Below are 18,992 nucleotides of genomic sequence, written 5' to 3'. Positions count from 1 at the left end.
TCTCCCTGCACCACCTCTGGGGACGATGTGTGGCGCCGAGCAGGTCCCCCAGTACCAGGCCTGGCCACCTGCTGCGGGAAGGGCGGGCATGCGGGACCCTGGGCCTGGGCCTGGGGCTGCCCAAGGACCCAGCGGGGGCCCTTGGTTAAAACTGTGGCCACGCTGAAGCCTCCCCAGGAGGCCCGGTGTTGGGGACGGAATGGCTGAGGGGCGGATGCAGACGTCGCCGGGGAGACGGTTCCAGCCCAACAGCGCATCCTAAGCCTCCTCCGGGGAACGGCAAGACACCGCGGAGATGCACCAGCAGGGCCTGACGGGCAGCAGGTGGCACAGCCTTACCCAGGAGCCCCACAGCTGCCTGAGCCTGTGCGGGGTGGCAGGGGCAGGGGTGCCTGGGCGCGGGAATCCGCGCTGCCTGCCAGCCCCCAGGGAAGTGACTCACTGCAAAGCCTGGCTGCTCCCTCGCCCACCCTGTGTGCTCGGGGCTGGATGGGCAGCGCGGACAGCGCCAGGCTGGGCAGCCAGCCGGGAGCCTGAGGGACAGCCTGTTCCTCCGGCAGGGCCCAGGGGCGCCCGGGGACCAGCCTGGCAGAGCCACGGCACATGGGAGCCAGGCGGGCACTTCCGGAGTGCAGAGCAGCAGAGCTGGGTGTCAAGTTCTCGGTGTCCCCAGAGCCGCAGCACAGCAGGCCACGTGACCAAGGCTTGGAGCCCGAGGCCAGGAAACAGCGAGGCCCCACCAGCGCAGAGCCCCAGGGCTGGCGGCTTGCAGGCCGCCGCGCGGGGCCCAGGTGGGCGGCTCCGGCCCAGTTCAGAGTGGACGCCCACTCGCCTCCCACTGTCCTGGGAGGTCCTCTGAGCCCCGTGCCGAGGGCACTGGGCCTAGGTGCCCTGGCCCCACCGGCTGCACCTCAGAAACGCACGCCGAGTCCGCCCCCTCCGCTTCCTGCGGGCCCCGGCTGCCCCGTCGCTGCCCGAGAACAGCACTGGGGCCTTGCGCTCCCACACTCCGCTCCCTCGGCCCGCTCACCTTGCCGGGAACCAGACAGGTTTCTGAGACACAGATCGGACGGCGCATCCCCTTCCTAACACGTGCACGTAAAAGCCTTCCAGCTGCACCCACTTCTGACCCGAAACTCTCTCTCCTACAGCCTTCCAGGCCCTGCACAGCCTGGCCCCAATCCCCTCTCTCCACTCCTCTACCATCCTCTCTCTGCCCCCCTGCCCCCCGGCACCTCCCCATAACCCATGCCATCTCTACCCGAGGGTGTTTTGCACGGAGCACCGGCTGTCTTCTCCCTACGCTCTCCCCCAGCCCCCCGAGAAGAAGCCTGTGTGGGAGGCCTCAAGCCTCCTGCAGCAGGTAAGGGGCCAAGGTGGGCACAGCCCTGCTCTGTCCTGACACAGGTGTGCCGCTAGAGATGGAGGGACAAAGTGACCGGCTGGTAGATGGGGTAGCTGCCCAGGCCCCAACAGCTAGAACCCAGGAGCCCGGCCCAGGGTCCTGCCGTCCTCGGATGCCTGCAGCAGCGGACAAGAATCTGAAGCCTTCTATGGACGGCCTCGCCAAGACACACTTCCTGGCCCAAGGTGTATCTGCAGAGCCAGGGGGCTGCTAGAGGCTGCGCGGACCCACTGCAGGCCGCACACCACTCTGCAACGAGCCACAGGCCTGCCCCACCCAACCCGGCCCACCTGGCCCAGGCCACCGGACGGGCCGCTGCGGCCCCACGCACACTCACCCTCCTTCTCGGCAGGGGGCACGGGGCTCCTGCTTTTGCCCCTGGGGCTGCTGCTCGGCTGCTGGGGGGCGTCGCCCTCAGGCTGCAGGTGTTGGGCGGGAGCCTGCGGGGCGGGAGCCAGCTGAGGGGGTGCCGCGTCCTCCCGGCAGGGCTCGTGGGCCTTGGTGACCTGTGGGAGGGGGCAGGTGCCTATGGCATCCAAGTGTCACAGATGTCGGCGTGTGCTCATGTGGCCGCCCGGAAACGGGTCCAGGGCAGCCAGAGACTCTGGGACTGGCGGGGTCTTGGCACGGGTCAGGGGGGTCGCCCACCTCAGAAAGACCGGCCCGTCCTAGCTGCCAAGTTCTGGCCCTGTGCCTGCAAACCCCTTAGAGGAGTCGGGAGCTCCGCTCCAGAAAGGCACGTCACAGGGTCCGGACTGAGGGGCTCTCACGCCTCTGGCCGAGCGGGCTTCCTACCTCCTCCCCTCCCGCTGGTCTCGGGGCTCAGGAGGCCACCGGGGATGCAGGAGGGAGAAGACCTGCCGCCCAGCTTCCCGTCCCCACGGAGACATCTCCAGGAACCGAGGCCCCCAGTCTCCCCTGCTGCGCCCGGACACTCACGATCGGGGGGATGGCGGCCGCCCGCTGCTTCAGCTGCTTCAGGTCCAGCGGTTTCTGCGGTGAAGCGCTGGCCCTGGGGTCGCTGGTCGGGGTAAGGAGGCTGGGCCTCGGGGACAGCAGCCTGTGGGGACAGGCGTGTCAGGCCGCAGTCCCTGCCCCTGGCAGCTCCAGGCTCAGAGCAGGGTGCCCCAGGGCAGGGGCCCAACCTGTCACCTGGCCCTGGCCTCTGGGGCCAGCAAGGGAGGACCAAAGAAAGGGGAGGAGCGGCAGGAACTGACTGCAAAGAGCAGCGCCCTCCTTCAGGCCACGCAGGCCCCGCCAGGGCCAAGAGGGCCTCCAACCCAGCCAGAGGCCCGGAAGCCAGGCTTGGCCAGGGGCCCAGGCCAGGATCCAAGGTCCCCAGACAGCGCGGGTGAGGAAAATCCCGGAGAAGCCAGAGCCGGCGCCTACACCCACAGGCCTCCAGGAGCAGCTGGTGGCTGAGGGAGACTCCAGGAAGGTATCTCCTCACCCAAACCCGCAGCTTGGGGCCAGGGCAGGGCTGCGCGCACACAGCAGAGGACGACTCTTACAGGGCAGAGGTGGCAGCCGCACCCCAAGCTGGAATCCTGTGTCCTTGCGCCTAACAGGAGACGGACGGAAGCAGAGGGCCACAGACTTCCCGAGCCCGGCGGGTGCAGAACGCATGCCAGCCACCAGGCGCAGAGACCCTCCAGGGCCACCTTCAGAAAGCCTGAGCTTTCCAGGAAGCCGGCACACGGAGCACAGCACCTCCACCAGGGGGACACGGAACCAGCCTCTGCCCCAGGGACCGGAGCAGTCAGTTCAAAGACTAACACCAGGCAGGACAGGCGGCCAGGGGCCTGGAATTCAGCCAAGGGCACAGCAGAGGCAGGTGCTGACGCACACGCGGCGCTCTCTCTCTCTCTCTCTCCCCCCCCGTCACACACACACACACGCACACGCACACACACGGCAGGCCACAGACACCGCCTCTGAGGCAAGCACAGTGACAACCAGCTCGCAGATGGAGCAGGGCTGACACGGGGTCTGAGGAGCGCTGTGGTGCCCGCCCGCCCCTCTGCCTGTCAGGCCCGCGGCGTGTGACAGCCCGTCACTGCGGGTGCCGGCCCCCCACCCACACCTGCCACATGCTCAGCAGAGCGGGAACAGCAGGCAGCGCGGGGGAAGCCTGCTGAGGCGCCCGAGCCTGCAGGTGGGGCCGGACAGAGGAAGGTCACCCTGACCCGCGCGCCGCCAGCCTCCGCACCGCCCGCCTCCCGCCTCCTTCCGCTCCACGGTCCGGATCCGGCCCTGACGGACCCCCGAGCCCGCACCTGGCTTCACACAGAGCCTCCTGGCTTTCCCACCCCGGCCCTACGTTCACTGCCCTCAGGCCAAGGTGCCCGGAGCTGGGGCCACAGGAGGTGTTGTCACCACTCCGTGTCCCTGTCCTGGGCCCCGAGGCTGCCTTCTCCTTTGCCTGCTCACCGCGCTCCACGCGCTCCCGCAGGCACCAAAGCCCGAGTCTAAGGGGGACTGTCCAGCCATGCTGGAAGACAGCCCTGTGGATTCCCAGAAGCTTAAACCTGCGCCGCCCCTCCAGCCGGCACCCCACGCCGAGGTCGGTCCTCAAGAGTGGAAAAGATACTCCCAAGCCATTCTTGGAAGCTTCCACTCACTCAGTTCCACAGCCAGTGAGGATCAACCACAGGCCCATCTCTCTAACACATACGGGTGTGAAAATCCACCACAAGACACTGGTAAACACAGTGAAGCAAATCATAGAAAAGATCATAAACCATGACCAAGCAGGCTTCATCCCAGGGATGGTTCGGCGCACACAGATGAATAAATGTAATTCATCACATAAACAGAAGCAAGGACAAAAAAAAATCACACAATCACCTCAATACACACAGAAAAAGCCTTCGATAAAATCCAACATCCACTCGTGATACAAAAAAAAAAAAAAGAAAGAAACGAGGTATAAAAGAACCTTATCGCAATCTGGTAAAAGCCACTTTGACCAACCCACTGCCAACACCATATTAAATCAGGAAAAACTCAAAGCCTTCCCTCTAAGAGCAGAACCAAGTCAAACGTGTCCACTGTCACCATTCCTGGTCAACACAGTCTGAGACACTAGCCAGAGCAATTAGGCAAGAAAAAGAAAAGGAATAGGTATAGAGCAAAGAAAAAGACAAAGTATCGTTATCTGTAGATGACATCATCCTCTATACAGAAGACCCAAAAAATCCACCAAATGACTCACAGAATTGATAACCAAATTCGGCAAAGTAGCAAGATACAAAATTCAACACAAAAATTAAATCATTTCGTACACCAATAATGCATCTACTGAGAAAAAAGTTAGGCAAAAATGCCATGCACAATAGCACCAAGAAAAATGAAATACTTAGGAATTAACCTAACTAAGGAACTGAAAGACCCCTACAATGAAAACCACAGTACTCTAAAAAAAAAATCAAAAAGGGCATCAGAAAGTGTAAAGCTATTGGGCGGGTGTGGTGGTGCACGCCCGTAATCCCACACTCAGGAGGCTGAGGCAGGAGGACCACTGTGAGTTCGACACCAGTAGGGGCTGCACAGTGAATTCAAGGCCAGCCTGAACTGCATAGTGAGACCCTGTCTCAAAAAGATTAAAATGGAAAGCTATCCTGTGTTCCCGGATAGGCAGAACCAAAAACTGACATGTAGACTTAATGCAATCCCAGTCAAAATTCCAACAGCATTCTCCACAAAACTGGAAAAAACTATCTTGAAATTCATACGGAACCAGAATAGCAAAAGCAATCCTGGGTAACAAGAGCAAAGCAGGAGACATCACAATCCTGGACTTAAAATTCTACTACAAAACTACAGTGATTAAAACAACATGGTAGGGGGCCAAGGATACAGCTCAGTAGCACAGCACCTGCCTGGCAAGTGCAAGGTCCTGAGTTTGATTTCAAGTATCAAAAAAATACCACATGGTATTGGCACAAAAACAGAACCTGAGGATCAAAGCAACAGAATAGAGGGAGCAAAAACAAGTCCACGCACATGTGACTATTTGATCTTCGACGAAGGGGCCAAAAACATGCTGGAAGGAAGATAGCCTCTTTAATACATGATGCTAGGAAAACTGGCTTTCCACAGGCAGAAGATTGAATCTAGACTCGTAACACTCACCATGCACAAAATGAAAATCAAAATGGATCAAAGATCTAAATTTTTTTTTTTTTTTTTTGGTTTTTCTCCGGTACCGGGAACCGAACTCACGACCTTGCGTGTGCCAGGCAGGCGCTTTTGCCGCTGAGCTAAACCCCCAGCCCCAAAGATCTAAATGTTAAAACAAACATTTCACCTATAGAAAATAAAATAGGTAAAACCTTTGAAGTCATAGGCATAGGCAAGGACTTTCTGAACAGAATCCAGGTTGTACAGGAAACAGTACCAAGGATCAACAAATGAGATCATAACAAATCTTCTGTATAGAAAATAAACAGCCAATAGAGCAAAGAAACAACCCAGAGAATGGGAAAAAAATTTGCCAGCTACTCCTCACATCAAAAATATAAAAAAAGCCAAGCATGGTGGTGCATGCCTGTAATCCCCGCACTCAGGAGGCTGAGGCAGGAGGATCACCATGAGTTCAAAGTGAGGCCAGACTGGCATACAAAATGAGACCCTGTCTCAAAAACAAAACAAAACAATTCAAAAAAATGACACCCCCTCCAAAATAAAGATCCAATCAAAAAATGGGCAACTGAAATGAATACATACTTCCAGAAGAAGTATAAATAGCAAATAAATACCTGAAGAAATGCTCAGCATCTCTGGCCATTACAGAAATGCAAATTAAAACAACACTGAGATTCCCCCTCAGCCCAGAAAGAATGGCCATCACCCAGCAATGAAATAGTGACAAATGCTGGCAAGGCTGTGGGGGGAAAGGACACTTCTACATTGTTGGTGGGACCGTAAGCCAGGACATACACTACGGAAGTCAGTATGGAGATTCCTCAAAAGACTAAAACTAAACCTTCCATTTGACACAACTATTCCCTGTCTGGGTATCTTCCTGAAAGAGCTAAAGACATCATATTACAGTGCAAGGACACATCCACACCCATTCCTACAGCAGCACAACTCATAAGAGCTAAATCTTGGAAGCGGTCTATGTGTCCATCAACAAGTGAACAAACAGAAAATGTGGTGCTTATACACCATGAAGAAGAATAAATTTGAGTCATTTGTAGGAAAACGGGTACACCTTGAGACCATAACATTAAGTGAAATAAATCAGACACACGAACTTAAGTATCACCTTGTTTCTCTTACATGAGAAACCCAAAGTAGAAATACAGAGCAAGAGCCAGGCATGGTGGTACGCAACTGTAACCCCAGCACCGGAGAGGCTGAGGCAGGAGGATTGCCACGAGTTCGAGGCCAGCCTGGACTACACAGTGAGATCCGGTCTTTAAAAAAAAAAGAAAGAAAAAAAGAAAAGAAAAAAGACTTTTAGAAAAGAGAAGGAGGCCCTGGGTTCCATTTGCCACACTGGATAAACCGAGAAAAGGAAGTTGTCCTTGACACAGGCGCTCTCCCAAATGAGACACGCCAGACAGGCAAGGGGGACGCACACGGCTCACGGTCCGCGGTGAGTGCGCGGTGCCAGCCCCAAACCCGCCGCGCCATGCAGGGAGAGGCACGGCCAGCAAACCAAGGGCTCCGCGGAGCAGCTGTATTTTCTATGAACGGTAAAAATAGCAATGCGCTCTGTTTTCTATGTGTGTAAAAGCGCAAAAACACTAAAACACAAATTTCCAAGTTGAGATTCAAGCTAGTGTCTGTGTGTAAATACACTTCCACAGAGACACGAAGTCTATTTTTATAATACGTTTAAAACACGGCAGCGTCACCCCACACCTACCGGGAGCTGGGGCTGTTGACACAGGGTCTGGGTGCTCTCTCCTGCCTCTGTTTCCCCGGGGCTCCTCCCCGAGGCAGGGGGACAGTCAACTTGGCAGGGGGTGGGGAGGGTCAAGGACTGCCTCTCTAATGCGGTCTCACTCTATGCCACGCTGCCTTGGCGTAGGAATCTTCCTGCCTCAGCCTCCTGAGTGCTGGGATTGCAGGTGTGTGCCATAGTGCCTAGCTAGGCCTCTCTTTTGTGACTGCCCCCACCATGGATGGGAGCACGAGAGGCCTGGGGCAACACATGACAGGGAACAAGAGGCCTCTGGTCCCAGCCAGGCCCCTCGAGGGTCACTACAAGGGTCTGGGTGCAAAGCCCAGGCCCACAAGGCGGAAGTCCCGCGCGGCACAGCGGCTGAGGAAGCTGAGGGCAGAGGAGGTGGCACTCAGAGCCCAGCTGGGCCCCGGCCTCTGCGGAGCCCCGGCCGGCCCGCCCTCTCTCCCTCCCTCGCCTTTGTTCCCGGGAAGACAGCAGCTTTTATTTTCCTCTCCGGAGGCCGAGGGGAGGGGCTGGCGGGGCCTGGCACGGCGCCGGTGACCGAGAGGCCTGGGCTGCCGCCCACCCCCACGCGGCAGGGTCACTTTCCCCGGTTAAGTGCTCCTCCGTTTCCTCGCTGGGGAAAGGGACACGGAGGCCCCACGGTGGGGGGCATGGCCAAGAGGGGACCGCAGATCTCCCGTTGGCACCCATGTGCCTGGCCCAGCTGGCACTCCCTGCTTATACCTCACTTACGCTGAGAACCAGCCAGGCACCGGCAGAGGGCGGGGGCGGGGGTCCTCGCCCACCTCGCTGATGGGACAACTGAGGCTGGGAAGGGACTTTCCCAAGGCCGCCTGCTGGGAAGGTGGAGGCCGCTTCTCTGGGAAGTGGGGCAGGGCAGGTGGCCAGGGGACCCACAATCAAGCCTCTATCTCTGGGCGCCTGCCAAGACAGCCTGGGCAGCGCTGCCTGGGGGGCAGGAGCGGGCCACCCTCTCCCCTGGAGCCGTCCGGGTGGCGGCCTGGCTAGCCCCGTCTTGCGTCGTCCCAGGCGCAGAGTTCACGGGGCGGGGGCCGTGGGCTGGAAAGGGGGCCGCGGGCGGGCGGCCAGGCCCTGGGGTTGCAGGGGCCCACCCGTCCTGGGGCGCTCTCTGACGCATCTCGCCTGCGTCCCCTGACGCCCGCCTGGCCCTGCGCAGTCGCAGCCGGTGCAGGGAGGGGGTGGCGGGCTGTCCGCCAGGAGGAGGTCAGCCCGAGTCCAGCCCTGTTCCCCGAGAGGACGAGGCGGGTCCCCAGGGCGGGGACTGGCCCGGTCAGGCAGGGCGCGGCGGCCAGGTGTCCTGACTCCCAGCCCAGGGCTGTGCTCCCTGGGGGCCTCATGCTGGACATCAGGACAGGGTGGACACACGTCAGACCCAGCTGGGAGGAAGGACGGGCCCTGGCCGGGGATTCTGGGGAGAGGGCGGATGCTGCAGGCACCAGGCCCGGCCCGAGCGGCCCCGATTCCAGGCAGTACCCCTCACCCTCGCCATAGACCCTGGGAGGCAGCACAGCTGCCCATGGGCTCAGCCCGCTTGCTACCAGGGCAGGACGCTTCTCCCCAAGACCCCTGGCCCGCGGGACGGGGTGGGCCAGCTCCTCAGCCACACGCGCCTCGCTGGCCACGCTCTGACCCTGTTTCTGAGCTGTGCTCGCCGGGCTTTGAGAAGCTGAGAAAGTCGGGACCCTGAAAAACCTGCGGGCCCGGCCTCTGTGCACCCAAGGGCCACACGCCGGGCGAGTCCCACAGATGGTGGTCCCCAGGGATCCCAGCCACAGAGGTCATCTCCCTCGAGGGAACACGGGCCCCAGGAAGATCCGGACTAATCTGGACCCAGGACCTCCCACTTCGGCGTGGCCCGAGGCAGATTCGCAAACAGCAAGGGCTCCGCCCGCAGAGCAAACACAGCACGCTGTTAAGAGTCAAAACAAGGTGACTCCTGCCCCATTGGAAAACAGCCCGCCGGCAGTCCAGATGTGAGGCCCTTCCAGATGTGAGCTCTGCCCCCAAGCACCCACACCGGTGCCGAGTCAGGCCAGCACGGGTTGGCGTTTCTGAGCATCCCGGCAAAAACAGTTAAAACCCAGCGCTGCCAGGCCAGGGCAGGGGCCCACACCAAGCAAGACAGGAAGAAAGGAAGACGCCCGAACAGGCTGGCGTGGGGTCACCTGGCCGGCATCTCACAGGAGGACCCATGGCCCGCTGTCCCCGACAGCTGTGGCTGGAGGAGCTGGCCTGGCCACCAGGTGACCAAGCACCCCGAGTCTCCAGTCTGCAGCTTTCCCGTCCCCAGGGCCACACCCACAGCAGCTCCACCGTCATCCTGGCACAAGTGAACCATCTCCTGACCGTGCCACTCTGGCCAACGCTCAGCCGGCCGGTGTCGGAGGGCAAATTCCAGTCGGCATCTCAGGAACCGAAGGCTCCACAAACACGACCCACCGGCCACCGGGCCTGCAGCCACCAGAGCCGCCCCGCCCCGACCACGCTCGGCCCCCTGGCCCCCACCACTCCCATCCAGCAGAAGGCAGGTTGCGGCTCTCCATCCAAGCCCTGACTCGGACCCCAACCTGGTCTACTTAGGAAACTGGGCATCTGACCAGGGTGACGAGGCCAGGCTGGACCAAGTGGCCCCACGATGCGACGGGTGCCCTTACCAGAAGGAAGTCCAGCCAGATGGGGGGGCAGCATGGCGTGTCCCCGAGTCAAGGACGGCAGGCAGCCACCGAGGCGGGAAGTGCGGGGCTGGGCCCCCGGGGCTCCCGCTGGGATACAGGGATGTGCGGATCGAGATGGGGCTGCTCGGCGACAACACCAGGGCCGCTGCCTGGCCACACTCACCTGCTCTTGTCACCTCCCTCGGCTTCGTCCACCTCGTCGGCGCTGCAAGTGGCACTGGAATCGCTGTCCTGGGGGGCGCCTGAGCCCTTGGCGGCCGGGGCTTTGCCACCAGCGCCCTCCTTCTTCTCGGCCTTGAGCGGGCCCTCGGGCACAACCTCGGCGTCATCCTCCCTGCCCTTGTCCAAGGCCCCCTCGGCTGCCTCCTGCGAGCACTCGCTCTTGACCGACTCACCGGGGGCGGCCCCGGGCTCCTCCATCTTCACCGAGGCCCCCGCCAGCTCCTCAGCCGCAGGCGGCTTCTGCTCCTCCCTGTCCTCGGCCAGCGGCACCCCAGCGGCCGCCTCCTCCTCCTTAGGGACCACAGCAGGGGCTACGGCGGGCGACGCGGGGGCTGCTGGGGACGTGGGGTGGCCACTGGCCTCAGGGCCTGCAGCAGACTCCGCAGGAGCAGGGGCATCGTCCGGTGGCGGCGTGGGCGGCGGGGCGGGCGGCCCGTCCGGGCCTGCGGTGGGCAGGGGCTTGGGTCCGTTGGGCCCCGGCTCCTTGGCGACATCGGCGGCACGCGGGGAGGGGACGCTCTCCGTGTCGGAGCCGTTGTTCACGGCGGCTGTGCAGGAGGAGAAGCGGACAGTGAGAAATGCAGATGTGCCCCGAAGAGCCTGGGGCCCAGGTGCCTGCGCCTTGCCCGAGCTCTAGGGGCCTGGCCCATGTCACTGCCCCCAGGGTGCCCTGCAGGGCAACAGCTAGTGGGTTCCCAAGGCCATGCCCCTGGGGCCAGTCCGGGGTGGCTGGGCAGGGTCCGGTCTGGGGTCCCCACTCTCCTGGGCCTCGCCCCGGTGCTGCCCTAAACAGCTGCAGAGGGAGAGACGTGCAGGCCATCGCTGGCTTGATTCCCTGTCTACAAGGCAGAGAGGACCCTGGCCCTGCCTCGCAGGGCAGAGGACACGGAGCGGGCAGCGAGGGCCTCGCGCCACCGTCGTCCCCACCAAGGGGACCCACCCACCGCACCCCCTTGGCTTGCACACCCGCTGCCGGCTGCTGGGGGCTGCTTGGCTTTGGGGAAGTGGGCCCTGGCCAGGGCAAGGGCACCACTCGGTCCTCGCCCTGGGACTCAGTTTCCCTCAGCCTGCGACATGCGGACAGCTGGAAACGAGGCGGTACGGGCAAGGGGCACAGGCTGGGGGCCGCGACAGCCCAGGGAGCGGTGCAGAGGCAGCTCCCGCAGGCAGAGGGCGCTCCCAGAAGGGGCTACCTGCAGGTGCCAGCCCCAGCTGCCCGCCCCCACAACCCGATCATACCTGGGCCACTGCATTCCCCGCGGGGGACCTCGCTCCCAGGGGCCGGCAAGGCTGGAAAAAGTCAGAGAGGAGTTAGCGGCCCCGAGCAGCAGGAGGCGGGAGGCCGGGGAGCCCCTGACCAGGGGGCGCAGCGGGGACAATCCTCACCCCATTTACAGATGGGGAATGAGGCGTGGGGTGCCGAGGGCTCCCAGCAGGGGTGCAGAAACATCAGGCCTGGAAGTCCCCGTCCCTGGACACCAGTCATCCTGCCCTGCTGGTGACAGTCACGTGGGTCCTGGGAGGATCCAGTCCCCGTCCCGTGGGTGCAGGCTGCTGACACCCAGCTCTCAGGAGACGCATGGGGGCGGCCAGTGGCTGTGACAACTTGGGGACACCGGCCTCACCCCCAAACAGAGGCGAGCCGAGGGCAGAGCACAGGGACCCCGCCAGACACGAGAAAGGTAGAGGCCTTGTGGGCAGCGTCCTCACCGTTCCCTCACGGCCACAGGGCCTCGGCCACCTGGTCTGATCCCGGGTGCCCCGGGCAGACAGGATGCGGACAGTTACGTGGGACAGCTCGGCTGCAGTGGCCACCCAGAGGGACTGACACGTGGCAGCCCACGGCTGCGACTCTCCATCCCTGCCACATGCAGTGACCACCCTCGCCCCTGCCTGTGACAGTGATTGTCCTGCCCCAGCCTCAGTTTCCTCAACCACGAGATGGGCACAGCAGCCTCAGCTGTGAGACCAGCCTAGCCTGCTCCTTCTTCCCAGGTGTGTGACCCTTATGAGACCGGTGTGACCCTATCACCTGGCCCGGCCACACGGCCAGGGGGACCCACGGCAGGTGAGGAGGCCGTAATGGGCCCAGGTACCCACCCCGACTCGGGTGACGGCAGCTGAGGGCCCAACCATCCGTCTGCCCCGGAAGTGAGGACCAGGCTGCGGACACCCCATGGCCGGCATGGCCCGTCCATCTGGTGTCCACCCTCACCATGCACAGGGGCCTGGAGGGCGAACACGGACAGAGGCAGGGACACTGGCTACGGGGTTGGGACAGGGGCACCGTCAGCCTCCTCCGGGACAAGGTGGGGACAGAGGTGGCTGGAGTGGTCGCCGGGGCAGAGAGCCTGGTTCAGGCCGCCTGCAACCCATTGCCAGCGTGGGGAAGAGGTGCCCGGTGCGCCCTCCATCCCGGGCCCGGCTCCAGCGGGACGGGGTGACAAGCTCCCGCACGTGGTTCAATACTCCCTACACGCGGGGAGCGGGGGTCGCCAGGCGGCGGCACTATCTCCGCACTCTCTTCAGCAAGTCTACGCGGCTCAGCCGCCTGAGGAGGACTCTCGGGGACAGGCAGAATGTGGGTCTGACCTGGGCCCTGAGCCGAGACAGAGCCGCCCCGGCCTCGCTCCCCGTGTGGTTGGGGAGGACCGTGCTGTTCAGCTCCCGGCCCAGGGCACGGGGGTCCTCACACGTGTGCAGTGCATGCCGATGGGGGGCCAGTTCTGATCAAGCCGGTGAACTGGTAAGTTAGTCCTGGTCAAAAACTATTTTCAGAAGTAAACTCCTGGCAGGCTGCAGGGGTGCACACCCGGCATCCCAGCCAAGGCTGAGACAGGAAGGGGGGAGGTCACAAGTTCAAGCCCAGCCTGGGCACCCTGGTGACCTAGTGAGATCCTGTCTCCAAATAAAAAAGGTCTGGGGAGATCACTCAGTCTGAAGGCCCGAGGCTCAGGCCTGAGGTTCAATCTTCAGTGCTGCAAGAGACTAGGGGTCAGCAAGGCTGTCCTAGTCCGATGGTCACTGGTGCAGGGAGTGGACTCGGGGTCCGGGACGGTGAGAGGCCCAGCTCCTGGAGAAGCTGCCACTGTCCTCCTGCCCATCCACATGGGGGATGCTCTCCCTTGGCGAGGGGAGGCCAGGTGTGTCGGGGAACAGAGCCAGGAGGTCCCCTCCCGCAACCCAGTCGCTGCCCCTGCGACCTGCCCTCACCTTCCACCTCCTCAGCCATCTCCTCCTCGTTCCCACTGGCACCCGAGGCCTCCATCTCCTCGTCCTCCACCACGGGTGGGAAGGAGGCCTCCTCGCTGGCCGTGGCTGGCGCTTTCTTCTTCTTCCTCCGAGCGTTCCTCTCCTTCTCCTGGGCACAGGACGGCAGGGGTGAGTGCCAGGTCTGGGCCGCCTGTCCGGGGACTCCCCGTGGCCGGGCCTGGCCTCAGGGACCAGCACACAGGTGGCTATGTTTAGCCGGGGCTAAGATAAGTCCTGGAGGCCCCGACTGCCACTGCCCATCAGCGGGGAAGCGTGCGGCCCAGGGGTCGCCCTGACACCCCCACACCTCGCAGAGTGCCCCCATGTGTAACGCAGACTCTCAAAGGGGTCTCTGGGGTGCTCAGACCCATGAAGGGGCAGGACAGTGCAGGGGGTCCTGGACAGACAGAGAGCTTGGGGGGTGACAGCTGCATGTACAAAGGCCTGGAGGTGCCAGCAAGCCGGGGTGTGGAGAAGAGTCCCGCAGCGCAAAGCCTTGCCCTCCCGCCTGGCACCCGGCGCCCTCGCTCCTCTGGCACGAGGAGGCCTTCAGACCGCAACACGGCATCCTGGGCCCAACAGAGGCTGACAGGGTTTGCAGAGTGGCTTACTGAGCACCCCGTGGACCCGCGTGCCCATCCTTAGGACACCAGCGAAGCCCCTCCTGTGCCCACCGCAGCCAGGCTTTACCGCCGGGTGCTGGGCTCGGGGCCTCGCCTCCCGCACTGGACCCGGGCCAGCGCCTGCCTGCTCTTGGCTGTGCTCCCAGCACGCCTGGACGTGACCAGGCTCAGACCAGGTGCTTTCAGGCAGCCTGCACCTCACAGGTAAGGACAGAGAGACGAGACACCTGCCTCCAACCACACAGCCCAGGGGCGAGGGGCGCCTCTGCTGCCCCAGGTGGCTGGGGCCCAGGGAGAACCGACGGGGCGGGGGGCAGGGCTGAGCGGGACGGAGTCTGGTGGCCGGAAGCGGAGCCCCAGGGCCTGGACCGCAGATGCGAGGGGAACCTTCGTCCACAGGAGGGGGGGCGGCCTCGGAGGACCTGGTGCCAAATGTTACATAAGCCCGGGCGTGCCCTGCCCGGCTGCACGGCCCTGCTTCCTGCTGACGCCACAGGGGACACACTGGGGCCAGGCCCGTGCGAGGTGGGAGGGCATGCTGCTGACCCTCTGTCCCCTCCTTCCCGCACCGGGGGAGGAGGGCTGCCACGCCTTTGGGGACCTGCCCTTCCCCTCAGGGGTCCCTGAGCTCAGGGGTTTCCCTGCCGCCCACCTGCAAGCCAGGCGAGCCCGTGTTCAGCCCAGCACCAAACAGCCTGGTGACAGCCAACCTCCCGGGGGCCCAGCCTCTGCTCCCCGTTTCTCTGTGGCCCTCGGCGTCCACCTGCCCCTAGAGTTCCGTGCAGTGAGACCCAGCCGCACAGCCCTGGACGGCACCCCAGCCCCCACGTCTCCCAGCCACGCCACCGCTGGGCTTCCAGCCACGCAACCACCACCCGAGAGCCCCCGCGGGCACAGGGCCACCTTCCCGGCCAGCCCGGCGTGTCCCACACTGAGCCACTGCTCAGGGACACCACGTGGGCTGGGCCCCGGCGGGAGACCCCTGCTCTCTAAAGCCTCCAGTGGCTCCCGAAGTCCAGGGCAGCAGTGCCCAGGGGGACCCCTACATCCCTGCCCTCTGGACACCGGCCTCGCCCCTACAGACACAGCAGGAGCCCAACAGGGACGGCAGGAGGACGCAAGGGGGGCACTTGTGCCTGAATAAATGCGTGAATGAGTGAATGAACCGACGCACCCACCCACCCACCCTAACACCCTTGCCACACTGCCAGGCATCAGGCTGCCTTGGGCACCGTTGTGGCTCTCACTGCATGGCACTGGCAATCAGCTGCCCATTCTAAGGACCTTGTACACATCGGCCCTTCAAGGCAGGTGCTAATGTTACCCCCATTTCACAGGCAGAGAAACTGAGGCACAGGGCGGCCAAGCCCAGATCCTCACCCAGGTCTCCTGAGTGCCTCTGTCGGTCAACTCATCACCCACGTAGCTGTTGCCACACATGATAGTGGTGGGGGCCCACCACACCCCAAGAAAAAGAGGGGGCTGTGAACCTCAAAGTGGCAGAGACTGGGTGGCAGGCAGTGCCCCATGCAGGTCTGAGTTTCTCCCCTGTGTGGCCTCGTGTGGCTGAGGACACTGCTCTTTGCTCAGATGGAGAAACTGAGGCACACAGGCAGAAGCCACTGCCAGAGGTCACACAGGGCAAAGGGGCAGGCTGAGGCTCACCCCCACCCTGCTCATCACCCTGGTGGAGCCCTGGTCCTCCGCCCTCAACTGCCATTGCTGGGATGCAGGGACATAGTCAGCTGCCCCTGGGCCAGGGCCACCAGCAGCCAGTCATACACACGGCCAGAAGGTGCCTTGACCTCTGCATGGAGCTGGGTGAGTGCTCACAGGGCCAGCCTGTCCCGGGCTGCCGCTGCATGCTGTGTGACACGCACGCCTTCCCCGGGCCTCCGCGGGCTGCGCAAGGCCGGGCCAGCACTGCCTTTGAGAATGCGCCGCACAGCTTTAAACGCAGGCTGATGCGGGCGGTGGCCAGGCGGTCGCTGGGCACAGTCGGGCTCGCGCCTCTACTCAGCCACTCAGGGGCCTGGTTAAGCCTCAGTTTCCCAGCTGTGCAAGGGTGCACTCAAGTGCGTCACAGGAAATGAGATCCGGAAGGAGGGAAGAGGGGAGACAGGACACGCACAGGCCGCAGCGTGGCCTACCCAAGGCGGTCCCCAGCCCCCAGCAGCCGCTGTGCAGAAGCCGGCTTCCAGGCAGACCGCTCCACTCCGGCTCAGCCCGGCAGGGCGAGGCCCCGCTCCCCAGCCATGCTTCTCCCGTGGCCCTGACCCGCGAGGCGGGGCGGGAGCTGCGTGCTCGTCTGCCGAGAGTCTTCATTCCAAGCCGCTGACGGCCAGGATTCCTGGCTGAGTCAGAGCCGGGCCCACCACGACCTGAGCTGCTGGTGCGGGCGGGCAGGCGTGGGGGGCCCGGGGGGGCCGTCATCCCGTCAGAGGCAGCCCTGGGCACTGGGACCTGAGGGCGGGCGCGTGGGGCCGGGGGACTCACCATCTTCAGCTTGTGCTGCTGCAGGATGTCATCGAGGTTCTGCCGCTTCTTGTAGTTGAAGTAGAAGTTCTTACACTGCGACACGGTCTTGGAACCCACCATGCGGGCGATGGCCGACCAGTTCCGGCCGTGCTCCAGGAGGCCTGCGGGCGGGGACAGCGTGAGGACGCCGGCAAGGCCAGGCCCTGGGGGACGCACGCAGACTAGAGCTCACGGGGGCTGGGTCCTGAGCCCCGTGGCCAGGGAGGCAGGGACGGCGGGGGGTTCGGCCCTGGGGTCCAGCTCCCGGTCACCCGGCTCCGTGCTGGGGTGGAAGGGAAAAGCCTGCCCCAGGAACAAGCAGGATGACAGGCAGAGGGACCCTCACCAGGGCCACTATCTGGGCCCTGGACACACTGGGCCGCCTGGCCAGCTGCCCCCTCCACCCGGCAGGATAGCTGCTGACCCCAGCCCTGACACTGGCCAACTGCACAGGGCTTAGAGATGAGGCTGCGTTCCGGCCACACGATGGCCCAGGGAGCGGGGCTGGACCACAGAGGGCGGAGGGCGGGACGGGCGCTGGTGTGGGACCTGGGCTCCTGGGGCACCACCAGGACCAAAGCTCCCTTCGGACAACTGGAGGCCCACACCGGACTCGGGGACCCCCATCCTGGTTGGGTGGCTGTGAGGCCTCAGACCCCAGAGGTGGTGGACGGCACCCCACACCCATCTGGGCCGCGGACTCCCCTCAGCTCAGCCCAGGGGCACCCCGCCCCCCTCCTGTCTAAGGCAGAGAATCAGGCAGCACCGGGGTGGGGGCTCGAGGCCTGGGCAGTGGGACCCGGCGGCCAGGTGGCCCGCAGGTGGGGCCAGCTCCCTTTGCTAAGGCCTTGGGCGGCCTGCTGGTGGGGATGGAGCCCGAAGGCTGAATCACGTTGCTGGGAAGGCGGGGCCTGGAGCCCCGGAGAGTGCACGGCTAATGGCTTTAATGAAAGATTTCCCGTAACCACGTCGCAGGCCATTTTCCTCGAACCAAGCGGAGCCGAGCGGGCTGGGGCTGCCCCGGGCAGGGCGTGGGTGAGGCGCTCGCTCTGTCTCACCGTCCATTCATTCAAGCAAGGTCAGCGGCCGCCCCAGATGCCCCAACAGCAGAGCGGCAGACACGCAAACTGCCCACAGTGGCCAGGAGACCACCGTCTGCACAGCCACCACGGACTAGTCGGGGTGTCCAGGCAGAGTTCCTTTCCTGTCCCCAGCATGGGGCACACCAGGGCTTGGAGTCACACCGCCTCACCCGGAGCCCAGGACTGGGAGGTTGCTCAGGACACCCCTCTGAGCTCCACAGCAGGGGTGACACTGAGCACACAGGCCAATGCCAGCCTGCAGCAGCCACGGAGGCCACGTGGCTCTCCAGAGCTCCCTGGGTTCCTCAAGGACAGGCCGGGGGTGGGGGTGGGGGGGCCTGGGATCAAGTGTAACTCAGCCCCTGACCTTTCCCTGCGCCCGCAGCAGCAGCAGCTGCTGCTTCCAGAACCTGGCGATGGAGCCTGCGTTTATTTATATTTCCCCAGCCTGGGCCAAGAGAACCCAGGCAAACGCGTCAGTTAGGCCAGGGGGAAGGCAGGGAGCGGGAGGAGGTGCGGAGTGGGAGGGGCCCGGGCCCAGGGCTGGCCCGACCCTGGGAGGTTGACACCTCAAACCCAATAAATAGCGCGGCAGGCGCTGGGCGGCGCTGGGTGCCCCAGGTCCGCTCCCAGGGACAGCGGGGGTAGGTGCCCAGCCCTTCCTGAAAGCATGGGGCTCAGACCAGGTCAGGGAGCTTCTGAAAGGTGCCTGGCAGCCCTCTGGCCTCAATTTCCCTCACCGTTGCTAAAGGGGCAGCAGGGCCCCTGGCGTAGGGACAGGCCGGCACAGGCCTCCTGGGGTCCTGTTGTGGGACCCCTGGCGCGCAGCCCCGCCAGGTCAGTCCCCACAGTCTACCTCTGAGCCGCGCCCCCCGCCCCCCGGAGACCCCGGACTCCCTCCGGAGTGCCCGCGAGAGGCCGGGGCGAGGGTCGTGCGGGATCCGCACCCCGGTCGGGTCCAGAAGCCCGGCTCCCGCCGCCCCGCAGCTGCCAAGCCTCGATTTCCTGCCACCCGGCCACGTCGAGTTCCCAGCGGCGTCACCGCACCCGGCAAACCCCGCCGCCCGCCCGCGGCCCGGCGTCACTCACATCCTCTCATCCGCGGCTCCCCCTCGGCCAAGTTCTCTGGAAACATCCGGCCAGGAGGCGCTGGGGAACAGGAGAAGCGGCGGCGCTGCGGGCGGCTGTGGCTGCGTCTGCTCCTCACATCCTCGTCCGCGGGGAGGAGGCGGAGCGGGCGGGCGCGGGCGGGCGGGGGCCGGGCTTCTTTTG

The 18,992-nt window shown here is 63.7% G+C and overlaps 1 protein-coding gene across 10 annotated transcripts in view; it reads right to left on the bottom strand.

The window, feature by feature from the left end:
- The window catches only part of Ncor2 (nuclear receptor corepressor 2), a 104,367-nt gene that overhangs the window by 21,399 nt on the left and 63,976 nt on the right, over positions 1–18,992 (bottom strand). For all 10 annotated transcript variants that reach the window (XM_013503630.1, XM_013503633.1, XM_013503634.1 and 7 more), the window contains 6 exons: positions 16,618–16,760; positions 13,460–13,607; positions 11,486–11,536; positions 10,188–10,794; positions 2,345–2,465; positions 1,743–1,911 (listed from right to left, as the gene is read on the bottom strand). In XM_013503630.1, coding sequence (XP_013359084.1) covers positions 1,743–1,911; positions 2,345–2,465; positions 10,188–10,794; positions 11,486–11,536; positions 13,460–13,607; positions 16,618–16,760 — 1,239 coding nt within the window. The remainder of the gene's footprint in view (positions 1–1,742; positions 1,912–2,344; positions 2,466–10,187; positions 10,795–11,485; positions 11,537–13,459; positions 13,608–16,617; positions 16,761–18,992) is intronic.

The sequence above is a fragment of the Chinchilla lanigera genome, unplaced genomic scaffold (assembly GCF_000276665.1).
Source record: "Chinchilla lanigera isolate Chin_1 unplaced genomic scaffold, ChiLan1.0 scaffold00081, whole genome shotgun sequence".
In the NCBI taxonomy this organism is placed as follows: Eukaryota; Metazoa; Chordata; class Mammalia; order Rodentia; family Chinchillidae; genus Chinchilla; species Chinchilla lanigera.
The sequence above is the reverse complement of the archived record's forward strand: the minus strand, read 5'-3'. Positions and strand labels throughout refer to the sequence as shown.